This window comes from Palaemon carinicauda, chromosome 26 (genome assembly GCF_036898095.1).
Source record: "Palaemon carinicauda isolate YSFRI2023 chromosome 26, ASM3689809v2, whole genome shotgun sequence".
Classification (NCBI taxonomy): Eukaryota; Metazoa; Arthropoda; class Malacostraca; order Decapoda; family Palaemonidae; genus Palaemon; species Palaemon carinicauda.
In genome coordinates this window covers 100,652,858-100,669,773 of record NC_090750.1, presented here as the reverse complement: position 1 = coordinate 100,669,773, position 16,916 = coordinate 100,652,858, and the positions used below count along the sequence as shown (strand labels likewise).

The following is a 16,916-nucleotide window of genomic DNA, read 5'->3' as shown; positions in this document are numbered from 1 at the left end:
CCATACACTTTTCCAACTATGCTTAACAAACTAATACCTCTTGAATTACAACACTCATGCACATCTCCCTTACCCTTATATAGAGGTACAATACATGCACAAACCCAATCTACTGGTACCATTGACAACACAAAACACATATTAAACAAATATATGTATATATATATATATATATATATATATATATATATATATATATATATATATATATATATATATATATGCATGCTGCTTTTCTGGGCTCGAACCTGTGCCGCCCAGTGAATAAGCTCCATTTAGCACTTATTCTTAGGTAATTTACTGCTAAATATACCAGAGAAAAAATGTAAAGGAGTGCTAGGTTAACTAGCTCGCTCACCTATTGGTGTCGGTATAAAATTGGGCGTATATTCCAGAGGTCCCGCACTATTTAGATTAATCCACGACAGAAAACCCCAATAGAGGAGAGCCGTTCAACCTCACTCGGTACTACTAACAATGCATCCGCTCAGAACTCAACTCCTTTTAGCACGACGAGTATAGTAACCCGCATTTTTGTTGTGCTCTCGATTTTGGTTTATTTTCCATTGAATTATGGCTTCTTCGTCGGTTTCCCAGGAGACACCGTCTAAGTTAAGTACCAAGCTGGGTTTTACTGTGTTTTGAGCAACCTAGATCGTTTAATATTTATATTATAGGAGTTTAATCTCTTCGTTCATATCGATCTTGCTTGATTTCACTACAGTTGGTACTCCTGTTTTTGAGAGCTTTTAAGTTTCACTTGCGGTGTTACTATGTGTATTATTTTTATTATCAAATATTATTTGTTATTGTGAATATTCATTATTTAGCGTTTAGAATCCTCGTGGTTCAATTTTGGGCCGATATCATTTACGTATCGTTATGGCTGCCGACCTTCGTGCTAGGCGGCAATGTTATTTTTAGCCATCAGGTGTGTCTTTTGTCATTTAATTATTATGTTGCATGCCTTGCCCAAAATTTTCTATGTGTTTATTCATATAATTTTTAACGCTATTATTATTATAATGAATATTTGTGCCATTACTCCGTTTGATCTGTCTGGTTGGGGATCGTCAGTTGGTAGCCCTGCTGCCTCGTATCACGTGATCCTCCCCCACGCTCCCCCTCTAGCTAGGTGGGCGGCTAGGCTTCTCCCCCCTCCACTAAGGGACCGTTGCCTTCCCTCCTTTTAGAGGGGGTAGTTCAGTGTTTATGGACTTTGTCCTCCGGGTGGCCCGGCGGGTTCGTCTCTGTCTAGTCTGGTTGGCCACCGGTCAACAGAGTTGGATCCCAGTGCACCCTATTTTATATTCACTTTTCATTCTGGCTTATGTTATACGAAACCCTCCGGGTTCGATTGGCGGTTCTTAGCTACAGTTCCGCCCCCCCCTATTATTTTATAACATTTCCTATGATGATTATATATGACAGATCACTACCCCGGAGTCCCTAAATGAATTGGTATTGGATATACTTTTATTTCCCGGCCCGGGGTCTACCCCGCCCCGGGAAATCAGACACCATGTGTCTTAATTCCTTGTTATTGCATCCTTTTTTATGCTCCCGGCTTGACCGGAATGGATTGCTATACTTTAGTTTCAAGTTAGACTTATGTTTAGGCCCGGGTCCTCCGGTCCCGCCCCTATGTAAGAATATTACAGTTAAGCTCTAACCTTGCGTTAGACCTATGTTAGGCCCGGGTCCTCCGGACCCGCCCCTACCTAAGAATATTACAGTTAAGCTCTATTCTTGTGTTAGACCTATGTTAGGCCCGGGTCCTCCGGACCCGCCCCTACTTAAGAGAATTACAGTTTCTCATATACTATTCTTTTTATAGATGGTGCATTGTCTGACGCCGGCCTGTGCAGCTGTTCTGCACCAGCCTTGTGGCCACTCCGTCTGCCGATCTCACGCCCCTTGTGGGGTTCAACTGGAAGACGTTGTGGTATGGCACCCGGATAACTGTGTGATTTGCTTCGACCTCATCACTACCCTTGGATCTGACTCGGTGAGTCCCGTTGGCTATATTGCCTTCTTATTTATTTTACTATTAGTAAGATATCTATGGTCTTGAAGGACCATTGGGAGTCTCCCTTTATAATTCCCACTATTATTTCAGGCATCCCCGGAGCAAAAGTCTGCGGCTCGGGCCACACTGAAGGTGTGGGTTGGTGGGTTTGCCCGGAATGTGAAGTCTAAGCGGCCGTACGTCCTATCTGAGGACTACTGCACCATGGTTTACCCCAACGCCAAGTCTTCAGCTGCTGTGGCTAGGCATGTGGCAGCTCCCATCATTGCCCACATTGATGCCACTATAACGGGTCTCATCGACCCAGAGCAAGATCCATCGGACGCCCCCGGAGGTCTGGAGGACAATGTTGCTTCCATGAACCTGGACGTCGAACCAATGTTACTAGACGAGCCGGATACAGGTAGGGTGGTAAGTGAGGCAGGTGTGTCCGGCGCTGAGATTCCTATCCTCAGCCCCGCTCTTTCTTCTTCTTCTGATCGCTCTTCTTTTCTTGGATTTTCTGGGGACCGTGATTCGTCTCAACGATCATACCCGGTTCCCCCTAAGGATAAGTCTACTTCAAGAACCTTACCCAAAGCTCGCAAGCCTCACAAGACTTCTCATGGCTCTAAACATTGTACGAACCCGTCTTCAAAGACCTCTGGTTCCTCCTCTAAGTCTCACGACCCGGGAGTTCCTTCCGCCCCTCCTGCTGCTAGCCCGGGCCTTTCCGAATCAGCCATGCTTCGCATCGTGTCGGAGATGCAGGCAAAGTTGGTTTCGGAGATGCAGTCGAGGATGGACACGATGTTCTCTAACTTCGGTCAGAGAATTGGGGCTTTAGAGCAAGGAGCTCCGGAGAGAGTCCAAAGCTCTCTCATCCCGGATGCCTCTAAGCTCCCGCCGTTTGCCAAGAACAACCCCTGGCGTATGGCTCTTCATTCCCCGTTCTCAGACGGAATGTTGACTCTGGAGGGCCTTGGCACTCGTCCTCTAGAGGACTTTGAATTCTTTCCTCCTGGTCTGGCATTTCCATTTCATGGTTATGCCAGGCTTACCGAGGAAGCTTTAGTTCGATTAGACAAGGTCCCCAAAGAGACGGTCATCTTCCCGAAGGAGCAAGCCCAATCTGTTTGGGCCAGATTTTTGAACGACATCGGCTGCACTAACACCATGCTGACGCCTTATAAAAGCTCCTTTACGATGTTCTTAATGGACAAGAACACCTTGACTCCATGCATCAATAAGGTGGCAGAGCTTGCCTTTCAATATGCTCTGGAGGAGAAGCCCTTGCCTCCCATCCGAGAGGTGGATCCAATCTCCCTCCTTCTTCCCTCAGGCATTGAGTGTTGGGACAACGTCCATACCACCTTTACCTCCGGCAAGCTTGCAGCAGACTGTGCCTCAGTTTTGTTTAGTGAGAAGCTTCCCCGTCTCCCGGAATCCGTCATTAAACAGGAATATGATTCCCGCCTACGTGTGGGCCGTACTCTAAACCTGGCCACATCCACGGAGTCGATAGCCTTGACTTACAATACGGAGAGTATTTTTAAGTCTCTCAACAAGGCTACGTTACAGTCTTTATATTATGACTTGTATGACTTCGCTACTGCTAAACGCAGATGTCGCAAGCATGTCCTAGCTGAGGCGACGATTAGGCATGAACCTAATAAACTCATCCGGTCCTCCTGTTGGGGTTCAAATCTCTTCCCCGAGGATCTCGTAGAGGAAGTCTTGGCGGAGGCCACTAGGGTTAATCAGAGCCTTAAAGCCCGTTGGGGTTTGACCCCTAAACGCAAATATGACCCCGCAAATTATCAAGCCCGGGGTAGGAAGAAGCTTAGACCATATACCTCCACCCAGTTCAGGCAACAGCAGAGTGCTTCATCCAACTTCCGGCTGCCTCTTCCTCCATCTTCTGTTGTCCCCGCACAGCCTTCCACCTCTCAGGCTCCTTCGGACGACTATGTCACCGTTCTGCTCCCTAAGAGCCAGCTTTCTGGTGCCTCCGCCACTTCTCCTGCCTTTAACCAGTCTTACGAGGCTCATAGCTCTTCCCAGAGGTAAGGTAGAGGCAGAGGCTACCACCATGGTTCTAACCAGAACAAAGGCAGGGGAAGAGCCTTTCGCAGAGGAAAGAACTTCCGAGGCGGACGTGGAGGCAACTCCTCAAACCAATACTGAAGTGCAGCAGGTAGGGGGGAGGCTCTATGCCTTCCGCAACAAATGGAGGTTCAGTCCCTGGGCGTTCAGTATCATCTCCAAGGGACTGGGGTGGAGTTGGATTCAAGGACCTCCTCCTCCGAACAAATTTCGTCAACATTCCACTCCGGACCTGGTCGAATTTGTCCAGGATCTCTTACAAAAGAACGCCATACAAGAATCGAAACATCTGAAGTTTCAAGGTCGGCTGTTCAGTGTCCCGAAGAAGGATTCAGACAAGAGAAGAGTGATTCTAGATCTATCCCTTCTCAACTTGTCCATTCAATGCGACAAGTTTCGAATGCTTACCGTCTCGCAGGTGCGGACCTTACTTCCCCGTGGGGCCGTCACCACCTCTATCGATCTTACAGACGCCTACTATCACGTCCCGATAGCGAGACACTTCCGTCCGTACCTAGGCTTTCGCTTAGGGGACAAAAGTTACTCCTTCAAGGTGATGCCTTTCGGGCTCAACATCGCCCCAAGGATCTTCACAAAGTTAGCAGAAGTCGCTGTTCAGGAACTCAGGAATCAAGGGATTCAAGTAGTAGCCTATCTGGACGACTGGCTCATTTGGTCAGACACCTCCCAAAATTGCCTAAAAGCCACTCACAAAGTCATCCATTATCTTCAATCTCTAGGCTTCCAGATCAACTTCAAGAAGTCCCGTCTTCTTCCAAAATCGAAGTTCCAATGGCTCGGCCTGCAATGGGATCTTATATCTCATACTCTGTGTCTTCCCAGACCCAAGAGGTTAGAGATTGCAAGGAACACCAAACGCTTTCTCAAAGACAAAGTAAGTTCCAGACAACTCCAAGAGAGGATTCTGGGGTCCCTTCAGTTTGCCTCAGTGACGGATCTTCTTCTGAAGGCAAAATTGAAAGATATCAATCGTGTCTGGCGTTCGAGGGCGAACCGGAAGCTCCGGGACAGGAAAGTCCGCCTTCCTCCCATTCTACGGGAAAGACTTCTTCCTTGGACAAGAGCAAACAGTCTGTCAAAGTCAGTTCCCCTTCGATTTCCGCCTCCGGAATTAATCATTCACACAGACGCATCCTTATCAGGTTGGGGCGGCTATTCTCAGCTCAAGAAAGTTCAAGGTCTTTGGACTCCCTTGTTCCGCCATTTTCACATCAATGTGCTAGAGGCCATGGCAGTTCTTCTAACCCTGAAACGTCTCGCTCTTCCCAAGAAACAACACCTTCGTCTGGTCCTCGACAGCGAAGTGGTGGTCCGCTGCCTCAACAGAGGCGGGTCAAAGTCAGGGCCTCTGAACCATGTTCTAGTAGCCATATTCTCCCTAGCAGCCTCGAACCGTTGGCATCTTTCAGCTGTCCACCTGGCGGGAGTCCGGAATGTAGTGGCAGACGCCCTGTCCCGGACCTCCCCTCTAGAATCGGAATGGTCACTCGATCTAAAGTCATTTCGGTGGATTCTCTCTCAGGTTCCCGGTCTCCAAGTGGACCTCTTCGCCACGGAATCCAACCACAAATTGAGAGTATATGTGGCTCCCAATCTAGACCCTCAGGCTTACGCCACAGACGCCATGTCACAGAATTGGGACAACTGGGAAAAGATTTATCTCTTTCCCCCGGTGAATCTTTTGCTGAAAGTTCTAGACAAACTGAGATCCTTCAAGGGACAAGTAGCCTTGGTCGCACCCAACTGGCCCAAGAGCAACTGGTATCCTCTCCTGCGAGAGTTGAGACTATACCCTCACCCGATACCCAATCCAGTTCTGTCTCAGATAGTACAAACACGCGTTGTGTACGCTTTCTCAAACATTCAGAGCGCCCTAACTTTATGGACTTTAGGAAGTTTGCGGCTATGCATGGTGCCAATATTGATCCTCAAAACACCTTGTTCCTAGAATCGGATAAACGGGATTCCACCATCCGCCAGTATGACTCTGCAGTTAAAAAGTTGGCAAAATTTTTAATAGACTCAGACGTGAACTGTATGAACTTGAACCTTACAGTCACTTTCTTTAGATCTTTATTAGAATCAGGTCTGGCAGCCAATACTATCACCACTATTAAATCGGCTCTGAAAAAGATCTTCCTAGTGGGTTTTAACATAGACTTAACCGACTCTTTGTTAGCTTCAATTCCGAAAGCTTGTGCCAGACTGAAACCGGTTACTCGTCCTACCCCGGTGACCTGGTTCCTTAATGACGTACTCAAATTGGCTTCTGATACCATTAACAGTTCTTGTGATTACATGCCCCTTCTCAGGAAAACACTTTTCCTGGTGAGCTTGGCTTCCGGGGCAAGAATTTCTGAATTGGCAGCCTTGTCGAGAGACCCGGGTCATATTGACTTTCTGCCTTCGGGAGAGGTCCTTCTTTCTCCTAACAAATTCTTTTTGGCTAAGAACGAAGACCCTCAAAACAGATGGACCTCCTGGAAAATTGTTCCCCTCACGCAAGATCCGTCTCTGTGCTCTGTCACTACTCTTAGGTCTTATTTATCCCGGACCTCCTCTAACTCCTCGGGGCCTCTATTCGTTAGAGAACAAGGCGGTACCATTACTATTAAAGGGATCAGGCAACAAATTTTGTATTTTATTAAACAAGCTAACCCTGACTCTTTTCCTCTTGCACATGATATCAGGGCGGTTGCTACCTCGGTGAACTTCTTTCACCACATGAATTTTACAGACCTCTCCAGGTTTACAGGGTGGAAATCACCGTCAGTGTTCAAGAAACACTACCTTAAACATTTGGAAGCCCTAAAATTTTCTACAGTAGCTGCAGGGAGCGTAGTTACTCCCAGGTAACTTACAGGTTAAGGCCTTGTCTCTTTATCTCTCCCTCTTACCTGCCTCATTTATACCCTATTGTATTCGTTGGTCTCGCACCTGAATACTGTTATTATATTTGTAAATTTTTATATACTCCTGAGTATCTGTATATATTATCACTCACGGCATTATTATACCTATAATTGTTTTTTGGTACTCATCTCTGATTAAAGCATCCTGTATTTCCCTTACGCTTATGTTTTTTCCTTTATTTTGCAAGTTTGGTGACATTTTCTCTTGTATAGATTCACTGGGCGGCACAGGTTCGAGCCCAGAAAAGGGATTTTGACGTAGGAAAAATCTATTTCTGGGCGAAGGACCTGTGCCGCCCAGTGAACCCTCCCAGCTCCTCTCCCTTGGAGTCCCCAAACTTTGGGTGCTAAGGAGTTGGGTTCTGAGCGGATGCATTGTTAGTAGTACCGAGTGAGGTTGAACGGCTCTCCTCTATTGGGGTTTTCTGTCGTGGATTAATCTAAATAGTGCGGGACCTCTGGAATATACGCCCAATTTTATACCGACACCAATAGGTGAGCGAGCTAGTTAACCTAGCACTCCTTTACATTTTTTCTCTGGTATATTTAGCAGTAAATTACCTAAGAATAAGTGCTAAATGGAGCTTATTCACTGGGCGGCACAGGTCCTTCGCCCAGAAATAGATTTTTCCTACGTCAAAATCCCTTTTAAAGGATGGTGTAGATTAATGATAGCATGCCATCCTTTAAAAACAGCGCTCCAGATGGTTCTAAAGATATTTGATATATTTAAAAAAACATTACAAACCAACACTTTGAAAAGATTAAAGGACCACATAACCAGGAGCCACAATGAGACTAGTAACCCAGCAATCTAAATGAGAAAACCAGGATTCTTCAAGATAATGTTCAGTGAATGCCACCACAGTTTTTTGCAAAAATTAAAAAGGTGTAAGAGTACTCATAATATCCTGAACTTTAAACTTCAAGGCTTTCTTAAGATTTGTATCCAATTCTGTGTGAGTTTCTGTGACCATACTTTTAACTAGAGAAATGACGTTCGATTTTTGGACCATGATTTGGAATTTTATTCTCACATAGCAAATTAGGGACAGTACCTCTAACGTCCATAATCTATGAAAAAAATGTAAATACTGAACGGCTCTTATTGGTCAGAGAACTCTATTTTCTGGTGAAATTTTTACAACCATTTCGAAATATTGGAAATGGAATTATTACAGGAGACTCACAGTCTTATAATTATTTTTGCTCTGGAGGAAAGAAAAAGAAAAAAATCATCTTATACACCCAAAGAGTATGTTAAAAGATAGTGCATGCAGTTTTTTATACATTCGGCTGAGGCCAATACTAATAGAAAAAGTGTTTTAACTGAGAAATCTACAAGTAAAACATTTTCCAACAGTTCAAAAGTTAAACCTTCTAAATACTTTCCCATCAAGGTAATAAAAATTTATACCTGATAACTGGAGGCCTTTTAATAATAAAAGCCGCAAATGAATTATCTATTTTTTCACATGCCTTTTCTGGAAAGGAATGAAGCATTTCTGTAGAATTAATTTGTACAAAATTTCCGCTATTGAGGTTTTGAGAGTCCCCTATCACCCCATGATCAAAACTCCAGTATCATTCATAGTTTGAAGTTCGGTGACAGTAGCTCGCAAGAATTGAATAGAAATATAATTTTAATTTAATACATTTGATATTAATTAAAGTATCATTTAGAGCAAGAAATATTTATACAAGCTGCAGTCCAGTTTTTTTAAATATCTCTATTGAACACTAGGGAATCCCATATTTCAAACTGTATTTTAAGACAGTTTGTTAAAAGTAATCTATACCAGGTTAGTGAATCTTAACCCTGGTATATTACTTTTGATTAACCGTTTCCTATCTTTATTTCAATGGTATCCTACCTCTAGTTGAGTATGGGAGTTTGCATTATGAACATCAGGGGAGGATCATAGAAATAAGCAGAATGTTGATACTAATTTTTTTTTTTTTTTATACTCACCTTATGTTTGTATACATACCCCCACCCTCCTCACCGACTCATGTTGGCTAATACAGTGGTAACATGTTCGCCTAGCATTCGCATAATAGCAGATTGATCCCAGCCTGGGACTGTGAGTTTAAGCTGTTTACTAGGAAGGCCATTGCTGTGGTTGGGCACTACAGGGGGCGTTGGGCTTGCCCAGCTGATGTTCTGGTGAGCCTCTATTCTGATAAAACTGCAGTTGAAACCAGACACGTTAACCTTTAATATGGTCTTCGAAACTGATGTAACAAAGAAAATTGGGTATTGGTTACTGATTACCGCTTGAATGCACAGGCCTTTACTAAGTGCATGTGTTTATTGTTGGGGAGATAATGGAAAGTTTCTGGGGAAGAAGCAATATGAGCATCAGGTGAGTATAGAAATAAGAATATAAAAATTCTATTTTTTACTGTTTGGCATAGTGTACTGTACTGTGCAATATGAGAGAGAGAGAGAGAGAGAGAGAGAGAGAGAGAGAGAGAGAGAGAGAGAGAGAGAGAGAGAGCATAGTTCTATATATGTATTGATATATATAGTGTCTATGTAGAAAGTACTGTATACTGTACAATAGTATGTGATAAGCAATACTGAAATAATAATGTCCTGCAAAGTGTACTTGGTCCTTTAGAAATTTCCATCGGGGAAAATTGCAGTTGTGGGGGAATTGTCATCAAGAAAGCTACCAGACAGATCATTGATTTGGCATGCTATATAGTAAAAAAAAGTATTTTTAATTTAAAGCCTCTAAATTTAAAACTTCTTTAAAACTAATGCGCTTAAGCCTTGAAGTTATTTCAAAACTGTATTTGTATTTTTATGCACTTTATGCATATTATGAAGAATTATATACTTTGTGTATGTGAAATATGAAACTTTGGTAATAAATTTCAGGAGTAATTATGGAAGTTCTTTATATTGCCCAGTTCCTGCCCTCCTTGAGATCTCTGAGCCCTGCATATGAAACAAAGATAAAGATGTTTTCTGTAATTTTGACAACATAGTACCTGGTAACTTATACAAAAAAAAAAAAAATTACTGCTTAAAAGGGCTTTTTGCTTATTTGTGAGATGTCAAATTTTTTGAAAAGTAGCAAATAGTTATAGTGGGTAATTTTTCCTTTGGCTATTTGTTCATGGGAAATATGCCAAAAGACAACTTTTTCACTGGCAATCTTGCTGTCATCGGTAAATAGAGTTGAAGTCTTATACAGTGCACGCTATCACTTAGAATAATACTGTAGAGTTCATCTTGCCTTTCATCCTTATCTGCTGCGAATCTCGGAGCATATTGAACGTTGATAATTTTTTACTGTACCTTGTTCAAGTTCAGTGTGTAATACTGTACATAAATTTGTATTTTTAGATATTGTACAGTACAAGGACATAAGTGACATACCTAAGTACATACCTAAGTGAATGAGAAGAATATTTTCCATGTAATTTGGTACTTAACACATTACTGTAATAGAATTTAAGAAATTAATTCATTAACTGGCAACTATCCATATAAATGACTTTGCAAAAGGTACAAAACTCATAGTTATCTGATTAATGTTACAACACAATTATCTTTACAGGTTCAGGAAATGCTTACGCCCAGTGAGAGAGAGCTAGTTGATCAGGTACTTAAGGTGCAGGATAAATTACTGGAGTCAGAAATGGGATTAGATGACACAATTTTTATACTCCAAATGTTTCTTTACTATCAGACTCAAAAGGCTTAAAATAAAATTTTGAAAAAACAGTAGTTTATTTTTTTATTTCTTCACAGTATTCCCATAAGTTAGACAGTAAGTACAAGAGAAGTATTGTGTTTGTTACTCTATTTCACATAATAATCATGTAATTATTTCCTTTAACCCATTATTGTTATGAACAGAAATAGTATTGTAGAATATTCTGGCCTTTTATGTAAACTAATGTCGCCAAATAATTAATGTAAAGTTAGAGGGCTTTAAAGGTGATGCTGTAATTTAGGAAATGGGATATTAAAACTAAAAGAAGAATCTATGTAGACTCCCAGTCCACCAGTATAGTTCAATAAATAGAACCCAGAATTATTGTTACATAGAAAGACAGTAATAAGAAAAAGTAAAAGAAAATCCATGCAACTTGGTATAGGCAACCACAAAAAGTAATTTGGAAATATAAGATTTTAATAGTTTATTGTATTTATATTTATATATTGTATTCCCTTGTAGTTTGATGATCAACAATTTATTTTGTCCTTTTCCTTCGTGCTATATGAATGCAAATGTCAACAAACTATTCTCTTCATTCTATTTTATTATAGTATTTTGAATTTAGTGTTTTTTTGCGACGGCCTGCCACTTAGTAGTGCCAGCAAGATTGTTACTAACATTCCGCTTTATAAAACAATATCCTGGCTTTAAAATGGTACAATAATTTGACAAAAATGAGGTACAGTACTGTACAATATACAAAAACACAAACACTTGAGGATAAGCCTGCAGATGACTGGTTAGTAATCATTATTGTAATAATGGTATCCACACCAGCAAGGGCTAAGGAAGTAAATTAATATACAATGTTGCTGTGCAATTTGAAATACTGCCAAGATTCTCAGCTTTGCAGTTGAATAGCTTTCATTTTACAACACATTCACTAATGTCAAGAACTATATCAGACTAAATTTTTAGACCTATTGGATACAGTTCTCCTTTGTAGTAATTTTAGCAATGGAAGTTTATAGACACTCCTGTCATTAAGTGTACCAACCCATTTCTTATCAGTCATTTGGCCCTTCATTGCAAACATTTAAAAAAAAGTTAAAGTTGCGGGTTTTAGGTCTCCACAGAGACGATTTACATCGTCCTCCTCGGGCGACCATTAGCCAGCAGGGACTATCACTAGTCCCCTCTAACCTCCCCCCCAGGCGCCACCCTGGGAGTACCCCCCGGTAGAAGGTCTCACGGTATTCGCGTCCCTGGCGGGGACCGAACTCGGGACCTCTATAATAGAGATCCACGACGCTACCAACCTTGCTATCCGGAGTTATTTTGTGGTACTTTCACTAAGTGGTAGAGCAGAGTGCTTTTTCCTCTTTTTTTTCAGATCTGCTTGTTCCCAACTCGAAAGGTAACATGGCTCCTTCCGCCAACTTCAGTTTTCAATCTTCTACTTAATCTTTCAACACAACTATGCCTACTTCCTCACGAGTCATGGTAGTGGTTACATCTCTAATTTCTTCCATTAGTGTGCTGTAACTGCACAATTTGTTTTTACAGTATGACATAGTATACTGTACTCTACAATATGAGAGAGAGAAAGATAGAGAGCCTTATAAAATTGCATAAACATTCTAGATATGTATTTTATAAGTGTTGGGCTGCTTACTGCTGATACTTTTATTGGTCCTAGTTATTAATCTGCAAACAGTCCTTTCTAAGTATCCTTGCACTTGTCAGTGTGCTTCTTATAGTCCTTGAGTCTTTAGTTACCACCAGACTTCTGACATTCCCTTATGTTTATTCCATGACCCTCTACATAGCATTCTGCAAGCTTGAACTTTGGAGTACCTACAGGGCTGTGAGTGTTCCTTAAATGTCCCATTGGAGTTTCAATACTTCAAGTTCATGTGGATCTGTGAACCTTCTCGTTTTGAGCTGTATGCCTTTCTTTTTATGCTCTTACTTTCAACCTCTTCTCTTTTCTTTCAGCCTCTTATCTTTGTCTTTCTGCTTCCTCTCATTATATTTCATTTTCTATTATTTGCTTGCATTTTTCTCAGGTTATATTGTGTTGTTCCTTAAAGTCTCTTTTGTCCTATTTCTTTGCCTTACTCTGTAAGTTGTGCAGTTTCTGCTACTGTTATGGTGAATGCAATTAAATCTTTACAGTAAAATACTACTGAAACTTTGTTACTTTTAATATTCTTTCAAACAGTTTTCCGTTTGTCACTATATAGAAAATGGTATAAAGGATTGAAGTGGTAGTATAGGGGTCAGTGGTTTTATATGGAGTGATTAGAATTTCTACTTATATATAAATTCAATATTTGTATCAGTACTTATGCAGCAAAACAACATATTATAGTAGACAAATAAATACCTTAGAATTTTCATTGATTATATAAAGAAATTTGCACAACATCTATGGTAACTACAGTGCTTATGCTTTGTTTGCTGAATGCTGATTATTTCTTTGCTTAAATTCACCGAAGAGAATAAAAGAGATATTTCTTCGACAAAACCAAGCCAACATTCCTGGCGACCGATTGGTCTAAAGAGGGCATCGGGTTCTGGCTGTTCCAAAAACATTGCCAAAGCCCAATAGACAAGCCATTCTGTTGCCGCGACGGTTGGAAGGTGACCCTAGTTGGGAGTTGCTTCACACACCTAGCCGAATCCAGGTACTGTATGTCGCGATAGAGGGGCAAAGCCCTGGCTGTAACCGATGCACTTGACAAATCACGCTAGTTTGTCCTCGGCTGCTCAAACCTGGTCATTGCAGTAAATCACAAGCCACTATTGAAGTTGTTAGGGAACCGATCCCTGGATGACATCCCGAATCCCCGCCTGCGTAACCTAAAGGAGAAGACACTGCGCTACGGCTTCCGCATTGTACACATACCATGAATGTGCAACAAAGCAGCCGACGCCATTTCACGTCATCCAAGAGGCGACACCAACCCAGAAAAACAGCCGACGCCATTTCACCACATCCAAAAGGCGACTCTAACCCGGAAAAATTGTATCTCCCCCAACGACAGTGCATCAGTCTACGACCACTCCATACCGTCGGTCCATCACGATATCCTTGCCAGCATAGGCATGAGGGACTGTGACACATGCACGATTGAAGAGCCCGTGTACCTCACAGCACTAGATTCCCTTCCTGCAGTCACTTGGGACCGTGTATGGGAATCTACCGCAAGCGAACCCGGCCTTCACGCGTTCACAGAACTCATCGAACATGGGTTCCTGACGTCAAAATATGACATGCCGCAACATCTCCGTGCATACTAACACCTACGGAACGAGCTCACCACCTTCGACGGCGTCGCATTGTTCAAAGATCGTGTTATCGTCCCCACGTGCTTGCGCAAGGGTGTCCTATCCTCGTTACACTCAGCACATCAGGGTGTTTCCATGATGACTGCTCGTGCAGAGGCATCAGTGTACTGGTCAGGCATTACCGCTGACATACAGGTGGCTAGAGATAACTGCGAGGATTGACACCGCATGGCCCCCTCCCAACCATCCGCCCCCTCAGGCCCACCCGTCTTGCCTGTTTACCCATTCCAGTCGATGTGTGCCGACTACTTCTCTCACAAGGGCTCTCACTACCTGGTGATTGTAGACCAATACCCGAACTGGCCACTTATATCAAAGTCTACTGGATATGCCAAAGGACTAATTAACAACCTGCGCCGTGCATTTGTCACGTACCGAATTCCTGAGGAACTTGCCAGCAATGGTGGGCCAGAATTCACGGCAACTGAAACATGCAGGTTCTTGAGAGACGGTGGTGTCCACCACGGACTGTGATCAATAGCATTTCCACACAGCAATTGCAGAGCGGAGATCGGAGTGAAAACGATGAAGCGCCTGATTACTAACAACACGGGGACAAATGGAGACCTGGACATAGACGCTGTTCAGAAAGCAGTCCTCCAATACTTGAACACTCCAGACCCAGTCACCAGAATCTCCCCAGCCATGTGCGTCTTTGGTCACCCGATCCGCGATCTCGTCCCGATCCTTCCTGGGAAGTACAACCCTCACACCATATAGTGCAAAACCCTTACACCCAGGGAAGAAGTACTACGCAAGTGCCATGTTCGCATGATGGACACTTGGACACAACACACTCGCCATCTGCTACCCCTACGGGTTGGTGACCATGTTCGCATCCAAAATAAGACTGGCCCACATCCCACCAAATGGGACAGGACTGGGACGGTCATCGAGAAGAGGCAATACGACCAGTATGTGGTAAAGGTTGATGGCTCGGGCCGAGTATCGCTCCACAACAGGAAATTCCTGCAAAAATTCACACTGGTTATGACCCCGACAGAACAGCAAAATATAACGGGGCATACCCCATCAGCCATCCGCAAGCGCTGCCCCGACCAAGCCAAAGGAGACTACAGTATTTGATACATACCGACAACGCCGGACCTGCCAGCTGACCAACCTCAACCGCTGACTGACCGACATTACCCAGCATCAATCGATCAACCTTCCCCACTCATGCCTGTAAAGCCGGCCAACCACACTCGCCAGCTTATAACCACAACGCCGACCAACCAAACTCCACTGCCGCCTTCAGCAACACCAAGTCGTGTCAGGCCTTCAACGCCAGCCGCTCCACCCCCGCTAATAAATCCCATCCCACCAATTGGTCTCACCGTGGGCCGGCCATCCACGACTGTCAAAACTCCCAAATGGCATGAAGACTATGATTTTCCATCTCTTGCTTAATATGCCCAATGTCATAGAATGCTCGATCGACCTGATGTTATATTAGACATTGCATTACCATCATCAGTATAATTTTTGCATTGTGTAATTTGACTAGCTTGAAGAATGTTTGAGCAACATGTTATTAGATTAGATGTCATGTTACTATCCTCAGTACATTCATTTATCATTATGATTTACAGAACTACCAGACTATTCAGTGAACATTTTCCATTTTAAACTTAATGCCCGGTTAATTACTGTTCAAACTTAATCAGTCTCTTCCTAGCCGATCAAGAATTGAGAGTAGATAGAGAACGATGACTTACGAACGTCACCTAAGCGTTCCTATTTAATGTCATTTTGGAGCTTTGCTAAACTAAGTTTGGACTTGTGTCAACAAAGAAAGAAAAAAGCAATAACAGCATACTGTATGTATAAATAAATAGATAAATAAATACATCACGTTAAACGCCAACTGCTCGGAAACAACATTCTCCCACAAATTTCCATAACTATCTTGTTGTAGTTAGGAAAGTTGAAGGGTTGAATCTGTGTGTGCATATCTAAATATTTAGCATACACTTGTTCATAACATTAGTTGTATTTGTAATGGTTTTTGTTGTCGGGAGTCCAAGAAAGATGACATTCACTAGTTGAGAACTTTATTCAGACTGACAGTCAAAAGATATCAATATATAGTCTACAAGTTATGATAATTTTTTTTTTTTTACTATGGTTTCACATAATTTCACATCAACACATTAACATGTCCATTCTGAAATACAATTAAGATATGATCAAGATTGAAATGTCACTGGTCATAACGGTGGGGTTTTCTTACCGCCCTGCCAGATCGTGTAGCGACCGGCACAGGTACTGGTCTTGGGTTTTGCTGGACTGGCGAGGCTTGGATCGACATTCTGCTTATGTTTCTGGACGGCGTGTCGTTGCCAAATTCTACCGGCGACGGGACGATGGGGTTGGATGAAGGTTGCGACTGACCGGAGCCTACTTCGTGCGCAAGTGGTGTTATCGCGCTGTCGACTGTGGGTTGTGTTTTGGGTTTCGCCCCCTTGTAGAATTGTGTCCCAGCTGTGTCCCGGAGTCATCTCTTGTTGCGTCGCAGGGTTTTGCCTTCTGCAGTTTCCACATTATATGACCGTGGCTTGGAGCACACTTGTTTCACAGTCGCTGGTGACCACTTCCCGGACTCCTGGATCTGTACTCGAACTTCTTGCCCTGGCCCGAGTGTCGGGAGATCATTTGCCTTTTGTGTGCTCTGCTGTTGCTGGAGTCTCTCCTGTACCCCATCTGCGTGCTCGTACTTGTTGCAACAACGGACTGGGGGATTACTGACCAACTTCCGGTTAAATAGCAGCTCACTCGGACTGGAAATGACGTGGTCGATTGGTGTTGAGCGTAGACAGGCCAGAGCCATATCTATCT

General features: G+C 42.9%; 1 protein-coding gene across 1 annotated transcript in view; it reads left to right on the top strand.

The window, feature by feature from the left end:
- Polr3C (RNA polymerase III subunit C) overlaps positions 1–10,786 on the top strand; it is a 155,482-nt gene extending 144,696 nt beyond the window's left edge. The window contains exon 10 of the mRNA XM_068350018.1: positions 10,620–10,786. Within this exon, the coding sequence (XP_068206119.1) occupies positions 10,620–10,766 (147 nt within the window). The 3' untranslated portion in view covers positions 10,767–10,786. The remainder of the gene's footprint in view (positions 1–10,619) is intronic.
- The last annotated feature ends 6,130 nt before the right edge of the window (positions 10,787–16,916 follow it).